The sequence below is a fragment of the Raphanus sativus genome, chromosome 1 (assembly GCF_000801105.2).
Source record: "Raphanus sativus cultivar WK10039 chromosome 1, ASM80110v3, whole genome shotgun sequence".
Lineage (NCBI taxonomy): Eukaryota > Viridiplantae > Streptophyta > Magnoliopsida > Brassicales > Brassicaceae > Raphanus > Raphanus sativus.
The window spans coordinates 817,897-831,269 of NC_079511.1; the positions used below are offsets into that span (position 1 = coordinate 817,897).

At 38.0% G+C, this 13,373-nt stretch overlaps 4 protein-coding genes across 4 annotated transcripts; 1 reads left to right on the plus strand and 3 right to left on the minus strand.

Moving 5' to 3' along the window:
* Positions 1-1,074: 1,074 nt before the first annotated feature.
* On the minus strand, positions 1,075-2,452 carry LOC108850201 (probable aquaporin PIP1-4). Its single transcript, XM_018623799.2, has 4 exons — positions 2,036-2,452; positions 1,657-1,952; positions 1,430-1,570; positions 1,075-1,306 (listed from the first exon to the last, which is right to left on the minus strand). The coding sequence occupies exons 1-4, from the start codon at positions 2,361-2,363 to the stop codon at positions 1,211-1,213; spliced, it is 861 nt and encodes a 286-aa protein (XP_018479301.1). The 5' UTR covers positions 2,364-2,452; the 3' UTR covers positions 1,075-1,210.
* Positions 2,453-3,937: 1,485 nt separating this feature from the next.
* Positions 3,938-5,634, plus strand: LOC108813660 (uncharacterized). The gene is made up of 6 exons (XM_018586290.2): positions 3,938-4,257; positions 4,492-4,750; positions 4,844-4,880; positions 4,984-5,089; positions 5,171-5,281; positions 5,407-5,634. Exons 1-6 carry the CDS (start codon positions 4,111-4,113, stop codon positions 5,521-5,523), a joined length of 777 nt encoding a protein of 258 aa, XP_018441792.1. The 5' UTR covers positions 3,938-4,110; the 3' UTR covers positions 5,524-5,634.
* A 118-nt stretch (positions 5,635-5,752) lies between these two features.
* On the minus strand, positions 5,753-7,077 carry LOC108813669 (BTB/POZ domain-containing protein At1g01640). Its single transcript, XM_018586301.2, has 3 exons — positions 6,896-7,077; positions 6,490-6,669; positions 5,753-6,414 (listed from the first exon to the last, which is right to left on the minus strand). The coding sequence occupies exons 2-3, from the start codon at positions 6,646-6,648 to the stop codon at positions 5,920-5,922; spliced, it is 654 nt and encodes a 217-aa protein (XP_018441803.1). The 5' UTR covers positions 6,649-6,669; positions 6,896-7,077; the 3' UTR covers positions 5,753-5,919.
* Positions 7,078-7,993: 916 nt separating this feature from the next.
* LOC108808764 (signal peptide peptidase-like 4) lies at positions 7,994-11,727 on the minus strand. Its single transcript, XM_018580869.2, has 14 exons — positions 11,441-11,727; positions 10,861-11,019; positions 10,613-10,724; positions 10,423-10,542; positions 10,202-10,353; positions 9,923-10,105; positions 9,796-9,830; positions 9,551-9,713; positions 9,402-9,455; positions 9,057-9,149; positions 8,817-8,959; positions 8,478-8,548; positions 8,299-8,382; positions 7,994-8,213 (listed from the first exon to the last, which is right to left on the minus strand). The coding sequence occupies exons 1-14, from the start codon at positions 11,576-11,578 to the stop codon at positions 8,107-8,109; spliced, it is 1,614 nt and encodes a 537-aa protein (XP_018436371.1). The 5' UTR covers positions 11,579-11,727; the 3' UTR covers positions 7,994-8,106.
* Between the last annotated feature and the right edge of the window lie 1,646 nt (positions 11,728-13,373).

The following is a 13,373-nucleotide window of genomic DNA, read 5'->3' on the forward strand; positions in this document are numbered from 1 at the left end:
GATCCATGGTTGGATTGCGATTCAATAGGAAGAGCCACGAGGTGATTTTGTGCTTGGGTATAGCCGCTTGGTTCCAAACAAAACGGGCCCAAGAAACAGTCGGTCTTGCCATTCTTATAAAACTCCATACAGCCTTGGTAGAGAATTTTTCACAAATACGATCATCAACTTTCCAGACAGCGGTGTCCGCTCCCGGTGAAGGAGAAAAACTGGTTAGATAAACATGGAGGTTAAGTTGCCTTTCTGACCTAGCCGGACGCAAAGACCACGAAGAACCTCGAGTAATGGTTGAAACCAAGGAATCAAGGGGGATTCCCAAATCCGCAGGGCCTGAAGGTCCCAAATAATCGATTAACACCCCAAAGGGTGTCCATGGATCGAACCAGAAGAAAGTTTCTGCTCCTCTTCGCACAACGATGCGTAGGAAAGACAAAACTGTCGGGCGCAGCTTCAAAAGCCTTCGAAAAGTCCATGAAATAGAATAATTCCGCGAGCTGAGAGACCAAAACGAACCTGCTGAGAGGTACTTGTCTCTAACCCAGGCAACCCATATAGACCCAGCTCTAGTCCACCCTCAGATGTTGTTATTGTATTGCCACTCCAATGGGAACTTTTAAACATGGACTTTCAACTAATATATTAATATTTAAATAGATGAATTTCACAAAAGAAAAAAATTATGAAGGTACAAACTTGTGAGAGAGTTGTCTATTTATATAACTCCACATTACGGATTGGATGCTCTAAAATCGTCATGGTTCAGAATATATTCAGCGTTACTGTTGTCCATCCAGATGAAACATATCAAAATGGGCATGGTAGGGTAGCTAGAAGACTACATAAAACAACTGAACCCAAAAGAGGTCTAATGTAAAAGGCTTATCAAAAATGGGCTAAATCGAAACCAAAGCCTTATCATAAATGGGCTAAAGAGAAACCGAAGCTAAACCATGTGTATATTACTCTTTTCGGCCTTATTAGATTGGAACCAAAATCAAAGCAGAAAGACCAAGTTTATGAATAAGTGAGAAAACATGAGGACTCAATCAAATATTAAAAAGGAAACCAACCATGTATAAGAAGAATACTTAATTTAAAGCAAATAATCAATCCACAGCTAATGTAAATAGAGAAGCAAAACAAATTGTTGAAACAAACATCAGCACAAGCAACAAGAGTAATATTTAAAAGAAACAAGAGGAAATAAAAATCAGGATTTGGTCTTGAAAGGAATGGCTCTGATGACAAGCTGGTGGTAGAGAGCCGCAAGAGCTGCTCCGATGAATGGTCCCACCCAGAAAATCCACTGCAAAGCAAGACAAAACAAAAACACCCACAAAAATCATATAATCACTAACCAAGAAAGGAGGAGAATAAAATCATCTATCTAAAGTAGTAGTTTGTATAGTGGGTGGAGGGAAGGACTCACATGGTCATCCCAGGAGTGGTCCTTGTTGTAGATGATTGCAGCTCCTAGACTCCGAGCTGGGTTAATTCCGGTCCCGGTGATCGGAATCGTCGCCAAGTGGACTAAAAACACAGCGAATCCGATTGGGAGTGGAGCCAAAATCTGCAAAAATTCCAGAGTTAATACACACCAAAACATTAAAGACAGAAACAAACAAAATGTTTGGGGTTGTCTTGTCTCCAACTTACGGGAACGTGGGAGTCACGCGCGCTTCTCTTGGCATCGGTGGCGGAGAAGACGGTATAGACAAGGACAAAGGTTCCGATGATCTCAGCACCGAGACCGGATCCTTTGGTGTAGCCAGGAGCGACGGTGTTGGCTCCGCCGCCGAGGGTTTGGTAGGGAGTAGGCTGGAAGCCTTTGACAACACCGGCGCCGCAGATGGCTCCGAGGCATTGCATGACCATGTAGAACACAGCTCTCGTCAGTGATAGTTTCCTAGCTAAGAACAGACCAAATGTCACCGCTGGGTTTATATGTCCACCTGACCAAACACAAAACACGAGTCAAAACAGAGACAATTTTTTATTTTCTTTTTTTTCCGGAGATTATTTATTTATTAATTACCAGAGATTCCGGCAGTACAGTAGACGAGGGCAAAGATCATGCCACCAAAAGCCCAAGCAATGCCTTGGATTCCCACAGAGGCACACATGTTTGGTGCTCTCTTCACTCCCATCACTGTCAACACCGTTATGTATAGAAACAGGAATGTTGCTATGAACTCTGCTATTCCTGCTCTCCAGAACGACCACGAGCTCAGCTCCCCCGGCTCGAACAGTGGCGCTGGTGGTGGCTCCTTGTAGTCCTTGTCCGTCTGAGCCGATGTCCCGATCGGCTGCCTCTCTGGGAACTTGTTCGCTCCCACTCTCACATCCTCTTCTTTCCCTTCCATTTTCCCTTTTTCTTCTCTCTCTCTCTCTCTCTCTCTCTCTCTCTCTCTCTCTAGAAGAAGAACGTTAGAGTTAGTGAGTGAATGGCTGACAAGGAGAAAGGGTGTGGTTTTTTATATAGAAGAGAGAGAAATATACAGAGAATCATTCCTGGATAACGATGATCTTTAAAAACTACTCTTACTTTTAATTTATGCTAATTAATTGTTGTGATAGGGGCATTATGACTTTTAATCATGTAACAAAACCCACGCTACTGCTTATTATAATCTGAGACAACACTACTAGCATGTTTGAGTTGATTTCTAAATTTTCTAACTTATAAGTGACGGCAATTGTTTATTCAATTTTGTTATGAATCGAAGGCAGCTTAGTTTCGTGAATCGTAATTGTGAAGCACAACTCAACTATTATTGGGTTTAGGTAAGGTTAAATTAAAAGTAATCATGCAGACGATTAGTAGTCCTGTGAGCTGTCTTTTATTCTTGATGGTTTAACCAACATATAAAGCGGGCCCCCTCTTACAGCCTAAGCCCAACCCAACTGTTAAAATGTAAATGTTTTGACCGTTATAAGCTGTAAAAAAGTGGAATAGTAACTTTTGACTCGCCGGACCATATAAAATTTACTTCCGACCGTTGGAGAAAGAAAGAAAGGGAAAGATTTGTGTGGAAGGAAGGTGACTGCTTTATGAAAAAAGGCACAGTCGTATGGACCATTGTGTCAGGCCTCGAATAATTGTTAGCTATGTATTTATTATCTGTACTAACGACAAAATAAATATCATTTGTTCTTTTATGCAAAGTCCATAAGTCGAACTCCAAAGTTAATAGAAAGGAAAAAGTAGAGTTGATTAGTTCCCTATTTACAGCGGTAGACATATGGAAGTAGTATGTAAAGATTGAACAGCTCAGAAATGTATTTTGCTTATCTGTGATCACATGCATGTTCGCTTCTCTATACCCCCCCACTTTCTTTCTATTTCTCTTCTCACTCCTTTTCTGTTTTGTTTGTTTGTTTGTCAACTGTTACTGATATATATTGGCAAATAATAGCGCTATAGGCTTTAGCATTATTAGCCATCAGACAAATCATTGGTTGATGAATTTGAATTTAACTAAAACTGATTTTGCGTAGCTGTACTCAGTTGGTACATGCAATCAATGAGAAGACATTTGCAACGAAGCGTATCCATTTTTATGGAGTAAGTGAATCATCTGTTTAGCTGTACTCAGTTGGGTACGTACATGCGAGATTAGAAGACAAAAAAAAAAGGATTTTGCAACAAAACGGATCCGTTAGTCAAAAAAAAAAAAAAACAAAACGGATCCTCCGTTTAAAATATAACACAAAATAACGCAGACACACATACAAGCTTTTATGTAAGGGGGATATATGAACATATGCCTATACTTGGGCTTAACAAGCGTACGCGAATCAATTAAGACATTGAGATAAATGAAGGTGAGCCTAAAGACCCATTGAGGCCCAAAAGTTTGAGGTTGATTGGTCGTTTTGGTCTGCTAGACTGCTTGCTACCTTTGTGAAATGAAAATCATACTTGAACAAGTCAATAAATGAGTTAGAGTAGGTAGGTGTTGCCGTTGACAAGGAGAGGAACCCAACTGTATTGAATGTTACTTTTCCCCCGTTGAGCTGTTCTTCACTAACGACCGATCCAATCTCTATCTTTCCAACTCTCTCTCTCTCTCCCCTCCAATCTCGAGATCTGTCTCCCAGAGATACGGAATGGAAAAGAAAGAGACCCAAAAACATGTGGTAGAGAGTGTAGCAGGAGCTGAGCAAGAGAATGGGATCTTGATAGAAGATGAGATCGAGAGGAGCAAAGTCGGCATCATGAGAGCTCTTTGCGACCGACAAGATCCCTCCACTAAGGTCCGGTCCCAATATATGTTTTCTACTTTCCAAATCTCATCTTTCTATTTTTGGTTTGTACTTCTTCTTAACCAAAAAAGAATGAGAGATAAAAAGTCACTTTAGCTCTGACTAAAACTTGAGTTGACTTTTTTGTCCTAAAGAAAAAGTAATTAGGGGAACTCGAAGTAGTAGTAGACTCCTGTCCTGTGTTAAGTAGATATGTTAAATGAATATGGGTGATGGGGGGGACAGGAAGTGGATGACCTGATGATGAGGCGGTTTCTGAGGGCGCGTGACATGGACATTGAAAAGGCTTCAACGCTCTTCCTCAAGTACCTTGCTTGGAAAAAAAGTTTCCTCCCAAAGGGGTGCATACCTGAATCAGAGATCGGCAACGAACTGTCGCACAAGAAAGTGTGTATGCAGGGACATGACAAAATGGGTCGTCCTATCGTTGTTTCCTTTGGGAACAGACATAACCCTTCCAAAGGCAACCCTGACGAGTTCAAGCGTGAGTCATTACACCACTTTACCCTTTCTATTACCAAATCTCTCTTGCTTATTAATCATCATTACCTCTTTTTTTTTGGTTATCTTCCGGCAGGTTTTGTAGTCTACACGCTGGAGAAGATATGTGCTAGGTTTATATTATACACAATCTTTTCAAATGGGGTTTAGTTATTAAACCGTAAACCAGATTACCCTCTGATACAATGCTTTTTGTTTTGTTTTCATCTAATTAAGAATGCCAAAAGGTGTAGAAAAGTTCATATCCATAGGAGATCTGCAAGGGTGGGGATATTCTAACTGTGACATCCGCGGCTACCTTGCTGCTCTTTCCACTTTGCAGGTTCAATTTTCTCTTCACTCATCTCAAAAGAGAAACACTCACTCTCTCTTTAAATTGATAATTGGTTTTTGTTTTCTAAAGGATTGCTACCCGGAGAGACTAGGGAAACTCTACATAGTGCATGCCCCCTACATTTTCATGACCGCATGGAAGGTCGTTTACCCCTTTATCGACACCAACACCAAGAAAAAGGTCAGTATATTTAGCTCAGGCACCACAAGGTCCACAACACCTATCTCTTGTTTATCTATTTACAGTCTGTGTTTGTTTGTTTTGAAACTTGGATTGTTAATTATTGGTGTGTGGGGGTGGGGCAGATTGTTTTCGTGGAGAACAAGAAACTCACAGAAACTCTGCTTGAAGACATAGACGAAACCCAACTTCCAGACATCTACGGTGGCAAGATGCCACTTACTCCTATTCAGGACTCCTAATGACGGATGATATTACTTACTACTCTTTTATCTCCAAACAATTACCCTACTTACTATTCTTTGTATTTTGAATTAAACCTTAAAAAGCTTATCGAGTATTGCCAATTTTATAGTTAGTGATAAAGAAGCCATATTGAGATTTTTTTTTTTTAAATTTCTTGTTATTTCATCAAATATCTACTTGTGGATTTGGCTCTTCTCTGCCACTATGATAGACTAATATAATATGTTTGATTAATGCAAGAGAATATATATATATATATATATGTCTATGGGCATCAACCAACACCTTGAGATAAAATCCATAGAACAAGTCTTTTCAAGTTTTCTCACACTCAAAGAAGAAGAGGAAGGAAGGCATAATCATCAGATTTGGCAAGGTGTTTGGGTTGATCATCAGTACATGCGAGAGTGAGGGCGAATAGAAGCAGTTGATCGGTTGTTGTCTTTGGCTAGAGCTTTGGTCTCTCTAAGATAAGCTCTGGTGATCTCAACGCCAAGACTGGGGTTCCTCTGCACAAAAGTCTCGTATTTCATGGGAACCACCACTTCCTCCATATGTTTAACCACATGGTTGATCGCAGCGGATTTCAAGATGGTGTCGGAAGGAATGCTGGCGAGCTCCAGGACGTCAAGGACGTTCCTGGAGGTGAGAGAAGCGATGAAATGGTCGCGGCAAACGTCTTGGAGATAAGGAATGTCGTATTTGTCGGCAGCAAGGTAGAGGGCTCGGTACTGGTTGTAAGGAGCAAGTAAGTTGCCCGAGTAGAGGAACTCGAGAAGAGAGTTGAGCTCATCGTAGTTCAAATCGGGGAGAGTGATAGAATCCTCGGCAGAGGCCTTGCATTCATCGGAGTCTAGCATGTTCCTGAAGACCTTAGATCTTGACGACTGCGAATAAATAATGAATGAATGAATGTTTAAAAAAAGAAGAGATTGGATGATGCAAGTGTAAGAGTTAGTTACGAGGAGGGCCTTGTGGGTAGGGATGGGGAGAGCATGATGATGATGATGATGATGATCAGCACCAGGATGAACGAGAAGATCAGTGTGGATTTTCTCCTTGAATGAGACAACGAGTGCCCCTAGGAATGCCGCCTTTTTTGCTGCTGCTCCTTCTGACATTTCTTCTTTAACTCCTCCTTCCTGACATTCAAAAACTGTCTCTTATTAGCCTGAGACGACCAATCTTCTAAACCTAAAAAGTTACTACAAGCATTGAAAAGGCTTTTACTACTATAAAAATCCCTCGAGTTAAAGCATGATTCAATCAAAGCACATCAATCCATCTTCATCGAAACACGTTCCCCTTTCACTAATCATTGGAAAATGGCAGATGGATTCGAAATTTTGGGTTTAGGGATGATCTTACCAGACAGGCAGAGTAGCGAGATCGTCGTCTGCTTCTCCTTCTTCGATCAGAAGAACACACCAGAGTTATGTGTTTTTCTTCACAGCTGAGAGACTTGACTTCTTCAGTACGATGATCCCAGAGAGAGCTTTTATTAAAGTAGCCACACAGAGAGAGAGAGAGAGAGAGAGACTATTTCTCTTGACCTATAAATGTCTTTGCTACCAAATTATTAAATATCTATCATTATTACTCCATCTGTTTCAAAAATATACATTTTTCACATATATTAAAAAAAAACACATTAAAATTTGATGAAAAATACATGATTTTTTTGTAAATAATATTTTTCATAACTTTTTGCAAATAAAAATCCAATAAACACCAATAATTTTTAAAATTTTTTTATATAATACATTAAAATTTTAATGTAAAGAATATATCTTTTGAAACAATATAGTTTTTCTATAATATGAATTTTTTAAAATGAAGGGAGTATTATTTTATTGGTACAACTCGGTAGATAAAGCAACATATACCAAACTATTATTCCATTGTTAATAAATACCTAAAGCATCTATCCTATACTTTACCATTCACAAAGTAAAACTTCAGTAGTGCGATTAATATATTTCAATTCTAAAGGAAAAATGCATTCGTTCATCTGGAAAAGGAGATTCAAGTATCAAAACTTGAAATCAAAGATAAATCTATTGAAAGAATGAGATTACCACATATGTTGAGTTTCCTCAAGGTCTAACGGGCCGATCACACAGATCAATATTCTTCTGACCCATTGCAGGGTGGGCCTAATGCGGCCATCTGAATTATTACATTTGTTAAGTTATATGTTAACTAGGTAAGTATTTTATTTTCTTTGTTTCTGGAAAAACTAAAATCGTTTTTTCTTCAGTTTGAATGATTTTCAAGACCAAGTAAACTTGTTTCAGTTTTTGGATAACTAACTGTATAATAATAAAATAAAGATTGAAAACCTCAACCAGTCTGTTCTTTTCTCTCTTTGAATAAGCAGACGTAAGAAAGTAAAAGGGGGTGGAGGGAGTTAAAGTAGTAAACGAGAAAGGTTGTGTAGGGGGTCTTGTTTGCTTCTGTAAGAGGTTTGGGGAATGGAAGTGATAACATATATAAAGACCTAACAAGTGTGTGCGTCTCTCTATTAACAATAAAACTACAGACTCATCTCATTCGGGTCTTTTTTTCTTTCTTCTTTTCTAAGATTGAGGTTGAAGTCGAACGTGAGGACATGGCCTCTCTGGTTCCCCTGTTGTCCATAGGGTCTCCAGCTCACCTCTCTTGTGACCTAACACTATCAAAGTACCTGACAAAAAAAAAAACCATTTTCTTAGATTCATATACACTTTCTTTTGCCATGCCTTTACCTTTTTGTTTCTTTGAGGACTTACCAAGTATGAATGGAACAATGTAAAGCAAAGCTGGTTGCCCGTGTCCATCCATCAAGTTTAGGGCAATGTATGTTATGAGAAGACCTGTTGTATGATATTCATATAGAAACACACAAGAGACCTTAATAAGTTAGATTCTAGAAAATTTCTTGCTTTTTGCTTCTTCGTGATGATCATACCTAGACCATAAGCAGACATTGCCCCAAGGAAGTATCCTGACTTGAGCCTCTTGTTTGCCAGCCAGTCGTATCTGCAGCAATTTTTAACACTATTTCAGAACACCTCCTTTGGCTCAAACACTTAACCTAGTTCCTCTTCTTACACTTGACTAGTTCGTTCTATTTTACTATATTTTGTTGGTCGCTATTATGATGTATGCTCAGACCCACTTCAATTAGCACTTGCACGTTTCAATGATAGTTATATTCTTCATATTCTTAATGAATAAACTCAAAAACCACAATGCAGACAGATGTCCCGAGTTTAGTTGGAGATGTGCAAAACAATGGAGAGCAAACCTGAGTGCAAAAGTGACAAGAAGTCCTGGTAAGATGATATCGCCAAAACCGATGATACTGTAGCCACCCCAAGGATCAAACATACGTGGGATCTTTAGTAGCATTGGGATCCCGTCCTCTCCACTCTTGTCTCCACGTGCTACCTGTATGTCGGCGAAAAAAAAAAAAAAACAATAAAGGTCGATGATCAATGACATGAGACAGACAAGTATGTGCATGAATTGAAAGGAAATACTTTACCACAATCATCACACTTTCACGGAACCACCATTTTGAAACAAAGACCCAGAAGATGTCATACATGAAGGCACAGCTGAGAAGAACAACTCCAACCTGTTAACATATTTAATTTCAATGACCCTAAAAAACGGTTATTAGAGATGGGTCTTCTATACCAGAAGCAATGGAAATTTTCAGTCTGCAACTGGTTGGTTGGCTTAGATTGTTCAATTTTCAACATTTTAAAGCTTTGTTTATTAGATGCCAAGTTCTTAAGCACATAGTTCACTGAATCGAAACAGGAAGCCAAAATGCAGATATTTGGTTCCCTCATGAGAGACTTGTGGAAAGCAAACTAATATTTACCTTAAGATTTGGTACCCTGACGATCTGAAGAACTGTGATTATCAGCGAGATTCCCTGTTACCAAGAAAAAAATGCAGCATTAGCTCATAAACATGAATGAATGTATAAAGAATGAAGTAGGTTAAGAGAGAAAGGGGTGCGGTGCTTACAAGGATATCTTGGCCTATCCAAGCAAACGAGTATTGGCGGTAAACTGCCCAGATAACAGCAGATACTATGCAAAAGGGACAAATGGCCAGTGTCAAATATGAGACTGCTCCCAGGAATGGAACTTTCACATAAAACTCTCCAATGCTGCGGAACCATCTGAAACTACAATCCACATTCCAAACTTCAGTTCCCATTTTATCCTTTTCACTTCCTAACGATTGTTATTATGAGGAAACATGCATACCATGAGAGCAAAGCGACCAAACAGGTTTGCAGCCCCTGATAGCACCAAAACAAAACTTTGAATCTCAGTACCAGGATGAGTTTACTGCTATATTAATTCAAAATGGTGACAGGAAAGAGGCACCAACCTCCACGCCACCTATGCAAAAGAGTACCACCAACACTTCTATAAACCAGAATGACATAAGTTTGTAGAGCATGATGAGGAAACAAGAAGCAACCAGCACAAACAAAATTGCTGATATCACGGTGATCTCAACAACACCTCTGGAGCTCGTGGTTGATACCTGCAAAAGTTCATCTGATCCGTCCTGCATTTTATAATACAATGGCTGAGCGAAAGGACATCCATTTTCCTTGGCAGCCAAAAGGCTCCATAAGATAGATTTATGCCTAGTGATGAGCACCTTTAGCAGCTTGTCTTGCTCAATGGCTTCTTCCCTGGCGGTCCACGCCGACCAATAAGAAGCACAAAGAATGGTACCAACAGCCATAAGCCAGAGAAAGACCTCAGCCACATCAACTGCTGGACGTTTTGGCGAGTAGAGCTGTAAAGTAACTGAACAGATAGAGTCAACAAACAACAATACTGATGGAAAAAGTGGTACAAGACAAAGGAAGATATTACCAGTGTCGTTGCGGTCAACGAATTTTCGGAGACTTGAACCAGCATCCAGAGGGAGCATAACAACAGGAATATTGATATCTAAAACGTCTTCACCCTTCTCACATACCATCTTGAAAAGATCTGAAAAAACAACATTCAACCTTTGCAGAAAGAGGATAACTAATTATTTGGAAGACAAGACAAGCTTTACCAGTGCTGTTGTTAATGATAATGATGGCAGAGGCACCAGCTGCTTCAGCTACCTTTGTTTTGGTGGTAAAACTGCAGTTACCACGGTGAACAAGAATGACCTCTCCAGTAAGCTACCAATGCAAGTCCAACCAAGAGAAATCAAAAAGCAGAAAAAAATTAAAACCGGAAATACACAACACAAATAAAGAGTATTATTCCACAAAGAATTTTTTTTTTTTTTTGGTGAGAAATTGAAAGTTGTTGAACCTTGTGTTTGGGAGTGGTGCAACAGTCAGGAGGGTCAGAAAGGGCGAGTTTGATGAGGGTAGCATGTTTCTCCTTAGATTCCAAGGTAGGACCAAACCTAGCACCAACACCAACATACTCCTCTTTTTCTTTCCCATTGACTCGAGTTGGGACTTTGACCTGGTCCATGGAATTTGTACGCTGGTTAGAAGGTGATATTCAAAAGTCAAGTCCCATGAGTCACACAATGAGACTCCACAAGAGTTGCTAGGGTTACACAATGAGACTCTTAAAAAACAAATGATCTTAGAGGTAGCCAGAGGCTAACGCTACCTCTCTCGCTGTGACACAAACCCTTTATAAAATTTAGAATGATATCAAATCTCAAAACCAAAGTTCCTCTCTATCCTGCTTGCAACAACATATATAGGAGGTCAAGACCAAACAAAAAAAAATAATTAAGCAATCGACAGATTAAATTCAGACAACTTTAAGAAAAGGCCAGACCCTGTTTTTGTTTTTTACTAATCTGAAACAAGGAGACAAACAGAGAAGAAGCTAAAAAATCATAAAACCAAAATCAAAGTAAAGTTTGTCTAACCAAGACGAAATTGTTGTTGCAACCAGGTCTATTAGGAAGAGAGTCATCGTGGTGAACTATGTCTCCTCCAGAAACCAAACTAGCACTGTACAACCACCCTAAAACTAACAAGTAACCGCTGTAAGATCTCCCCCACATCTTACTTCGCTCTTCGGATTCCTATTCCTACCAAACGACTCTGAAGAACAAAATGATAAGAGAAAGAGGAAAGTTGGAGAAAGAAAAATGGAGGAAGGTACAAGGAACTAGAGAGAGAGAGAGAGGGAAGAAAACTTCTCGTGGGAGAGATGATAAAGTGTCGTTTCAGAGATAAGCAAGCGTAAAACGCAGACGTTTCTTCCTTGGTGTTGACTTTCTTTTTTCTATTCCACTCTCTAACTGTTCGCGCGTGATATTTGTCCTTAAACTATAATTTAATTATTTTGTCCGTACAGTATTGTATGAAATGCTGATGTCCATTTACAATTGGTTTTAACTTTGTCGAATCAAAACAAAAACAATACTTCACAAATATCTCGATTTACATAACATTTTTTTTATCACTCCACTCCAATCAAATATTATCTTATAAATATTGTGTAATTTTAACTGACTTTGATTGATTGTAATTTTGTCAACTGTCCATATTTTTAAATCAAATTTTGATCAATAAAAATAAATATTTGGAACTGCTACTCTATTCAATAATTTGTTGTTATATGATGAACAATATTATATCAAAATAAACATAACTTTCATTCACAAGGCTTAACAATACTGTTGTGTATCGTCATTGAAATATTTAACGTTATCCATATCTTTAGCATATACATCTGATGATGATGATGTCATACACCACACTATCGACTATCGAGGATATCAACAGAAACCAAATAAAACCATAATATCTAATCTATTAATTTAGGGATTATCTACTATTTGAAGTTCTCATTTAAATTTTGGACTTTTTTATAGTTGTTGCTAGAATATATCATGCCTCCTATATAATGCAACCTACCAACTTAAATTAAACTAAATCTTAACCAACATAGATTAGTTAAACCTAACCAGTAACATTTTTATAATATTTTTGGTTAATCTCTTAATATAATTAGATCATATAAAACTGAACCAATCTTAAATCAACGAGTTCCATATCATTCCAGACATAAGAGAAAAAATATCCGACTCATTTACAACGTAAACATACAAAGACCGTGTATGCTTATGCTCATTTATCTTCCAAAAACCAAATAATTGTGGTATAGACCAACATAAACTCATGTTCGTATCACTAACTTTAATTCCATATATTTACTCTTCACCTACATCATATCACAACATACACAGTTATGCAAAAATATGAATTTTTTTTGTTCAAACAACCAAATAATGGTGGCATATGGTCAGTAGATTTTTTAAATATGTTTTTATATATTATATTTTACGAGACTATGTGTATAAGTTTTTTTTTTGAAAAAGGGCATAACTATGTGTATAAGTTAAAAGGTAAAAGGTGTAACAAGGCAAATTATTATACTAAAAATGAAAGAAGATTAAATACAAACTAATAACAAGTACAACACAAATTATAACACTATTAAATTCTATATATATTTAATAAAATATTATATATGTCTAATATGTATATATTATATAAATGTTACAAAAATATATATAATATTATATACACATATTATATATACCATATATTATTAATTGAGAGGATTCTCTTTCAAGTAGTTGAAATTTGACAAATCAATTTCCGCCCTTTAGGGCGGGTCCTAATCTAGTTAACATTTTAAAATAAAATACCGGTTTTCAAAATAATGCATCTGAGCTAACTGCCTGGGCGTGGGAACAAGCTGCGCGTGGAATACATCAAATCTACCGATCACCGGCTAGCAAAAATATATTATTAATTACTTTTTTTAAAAATAAATCCGTATGAACC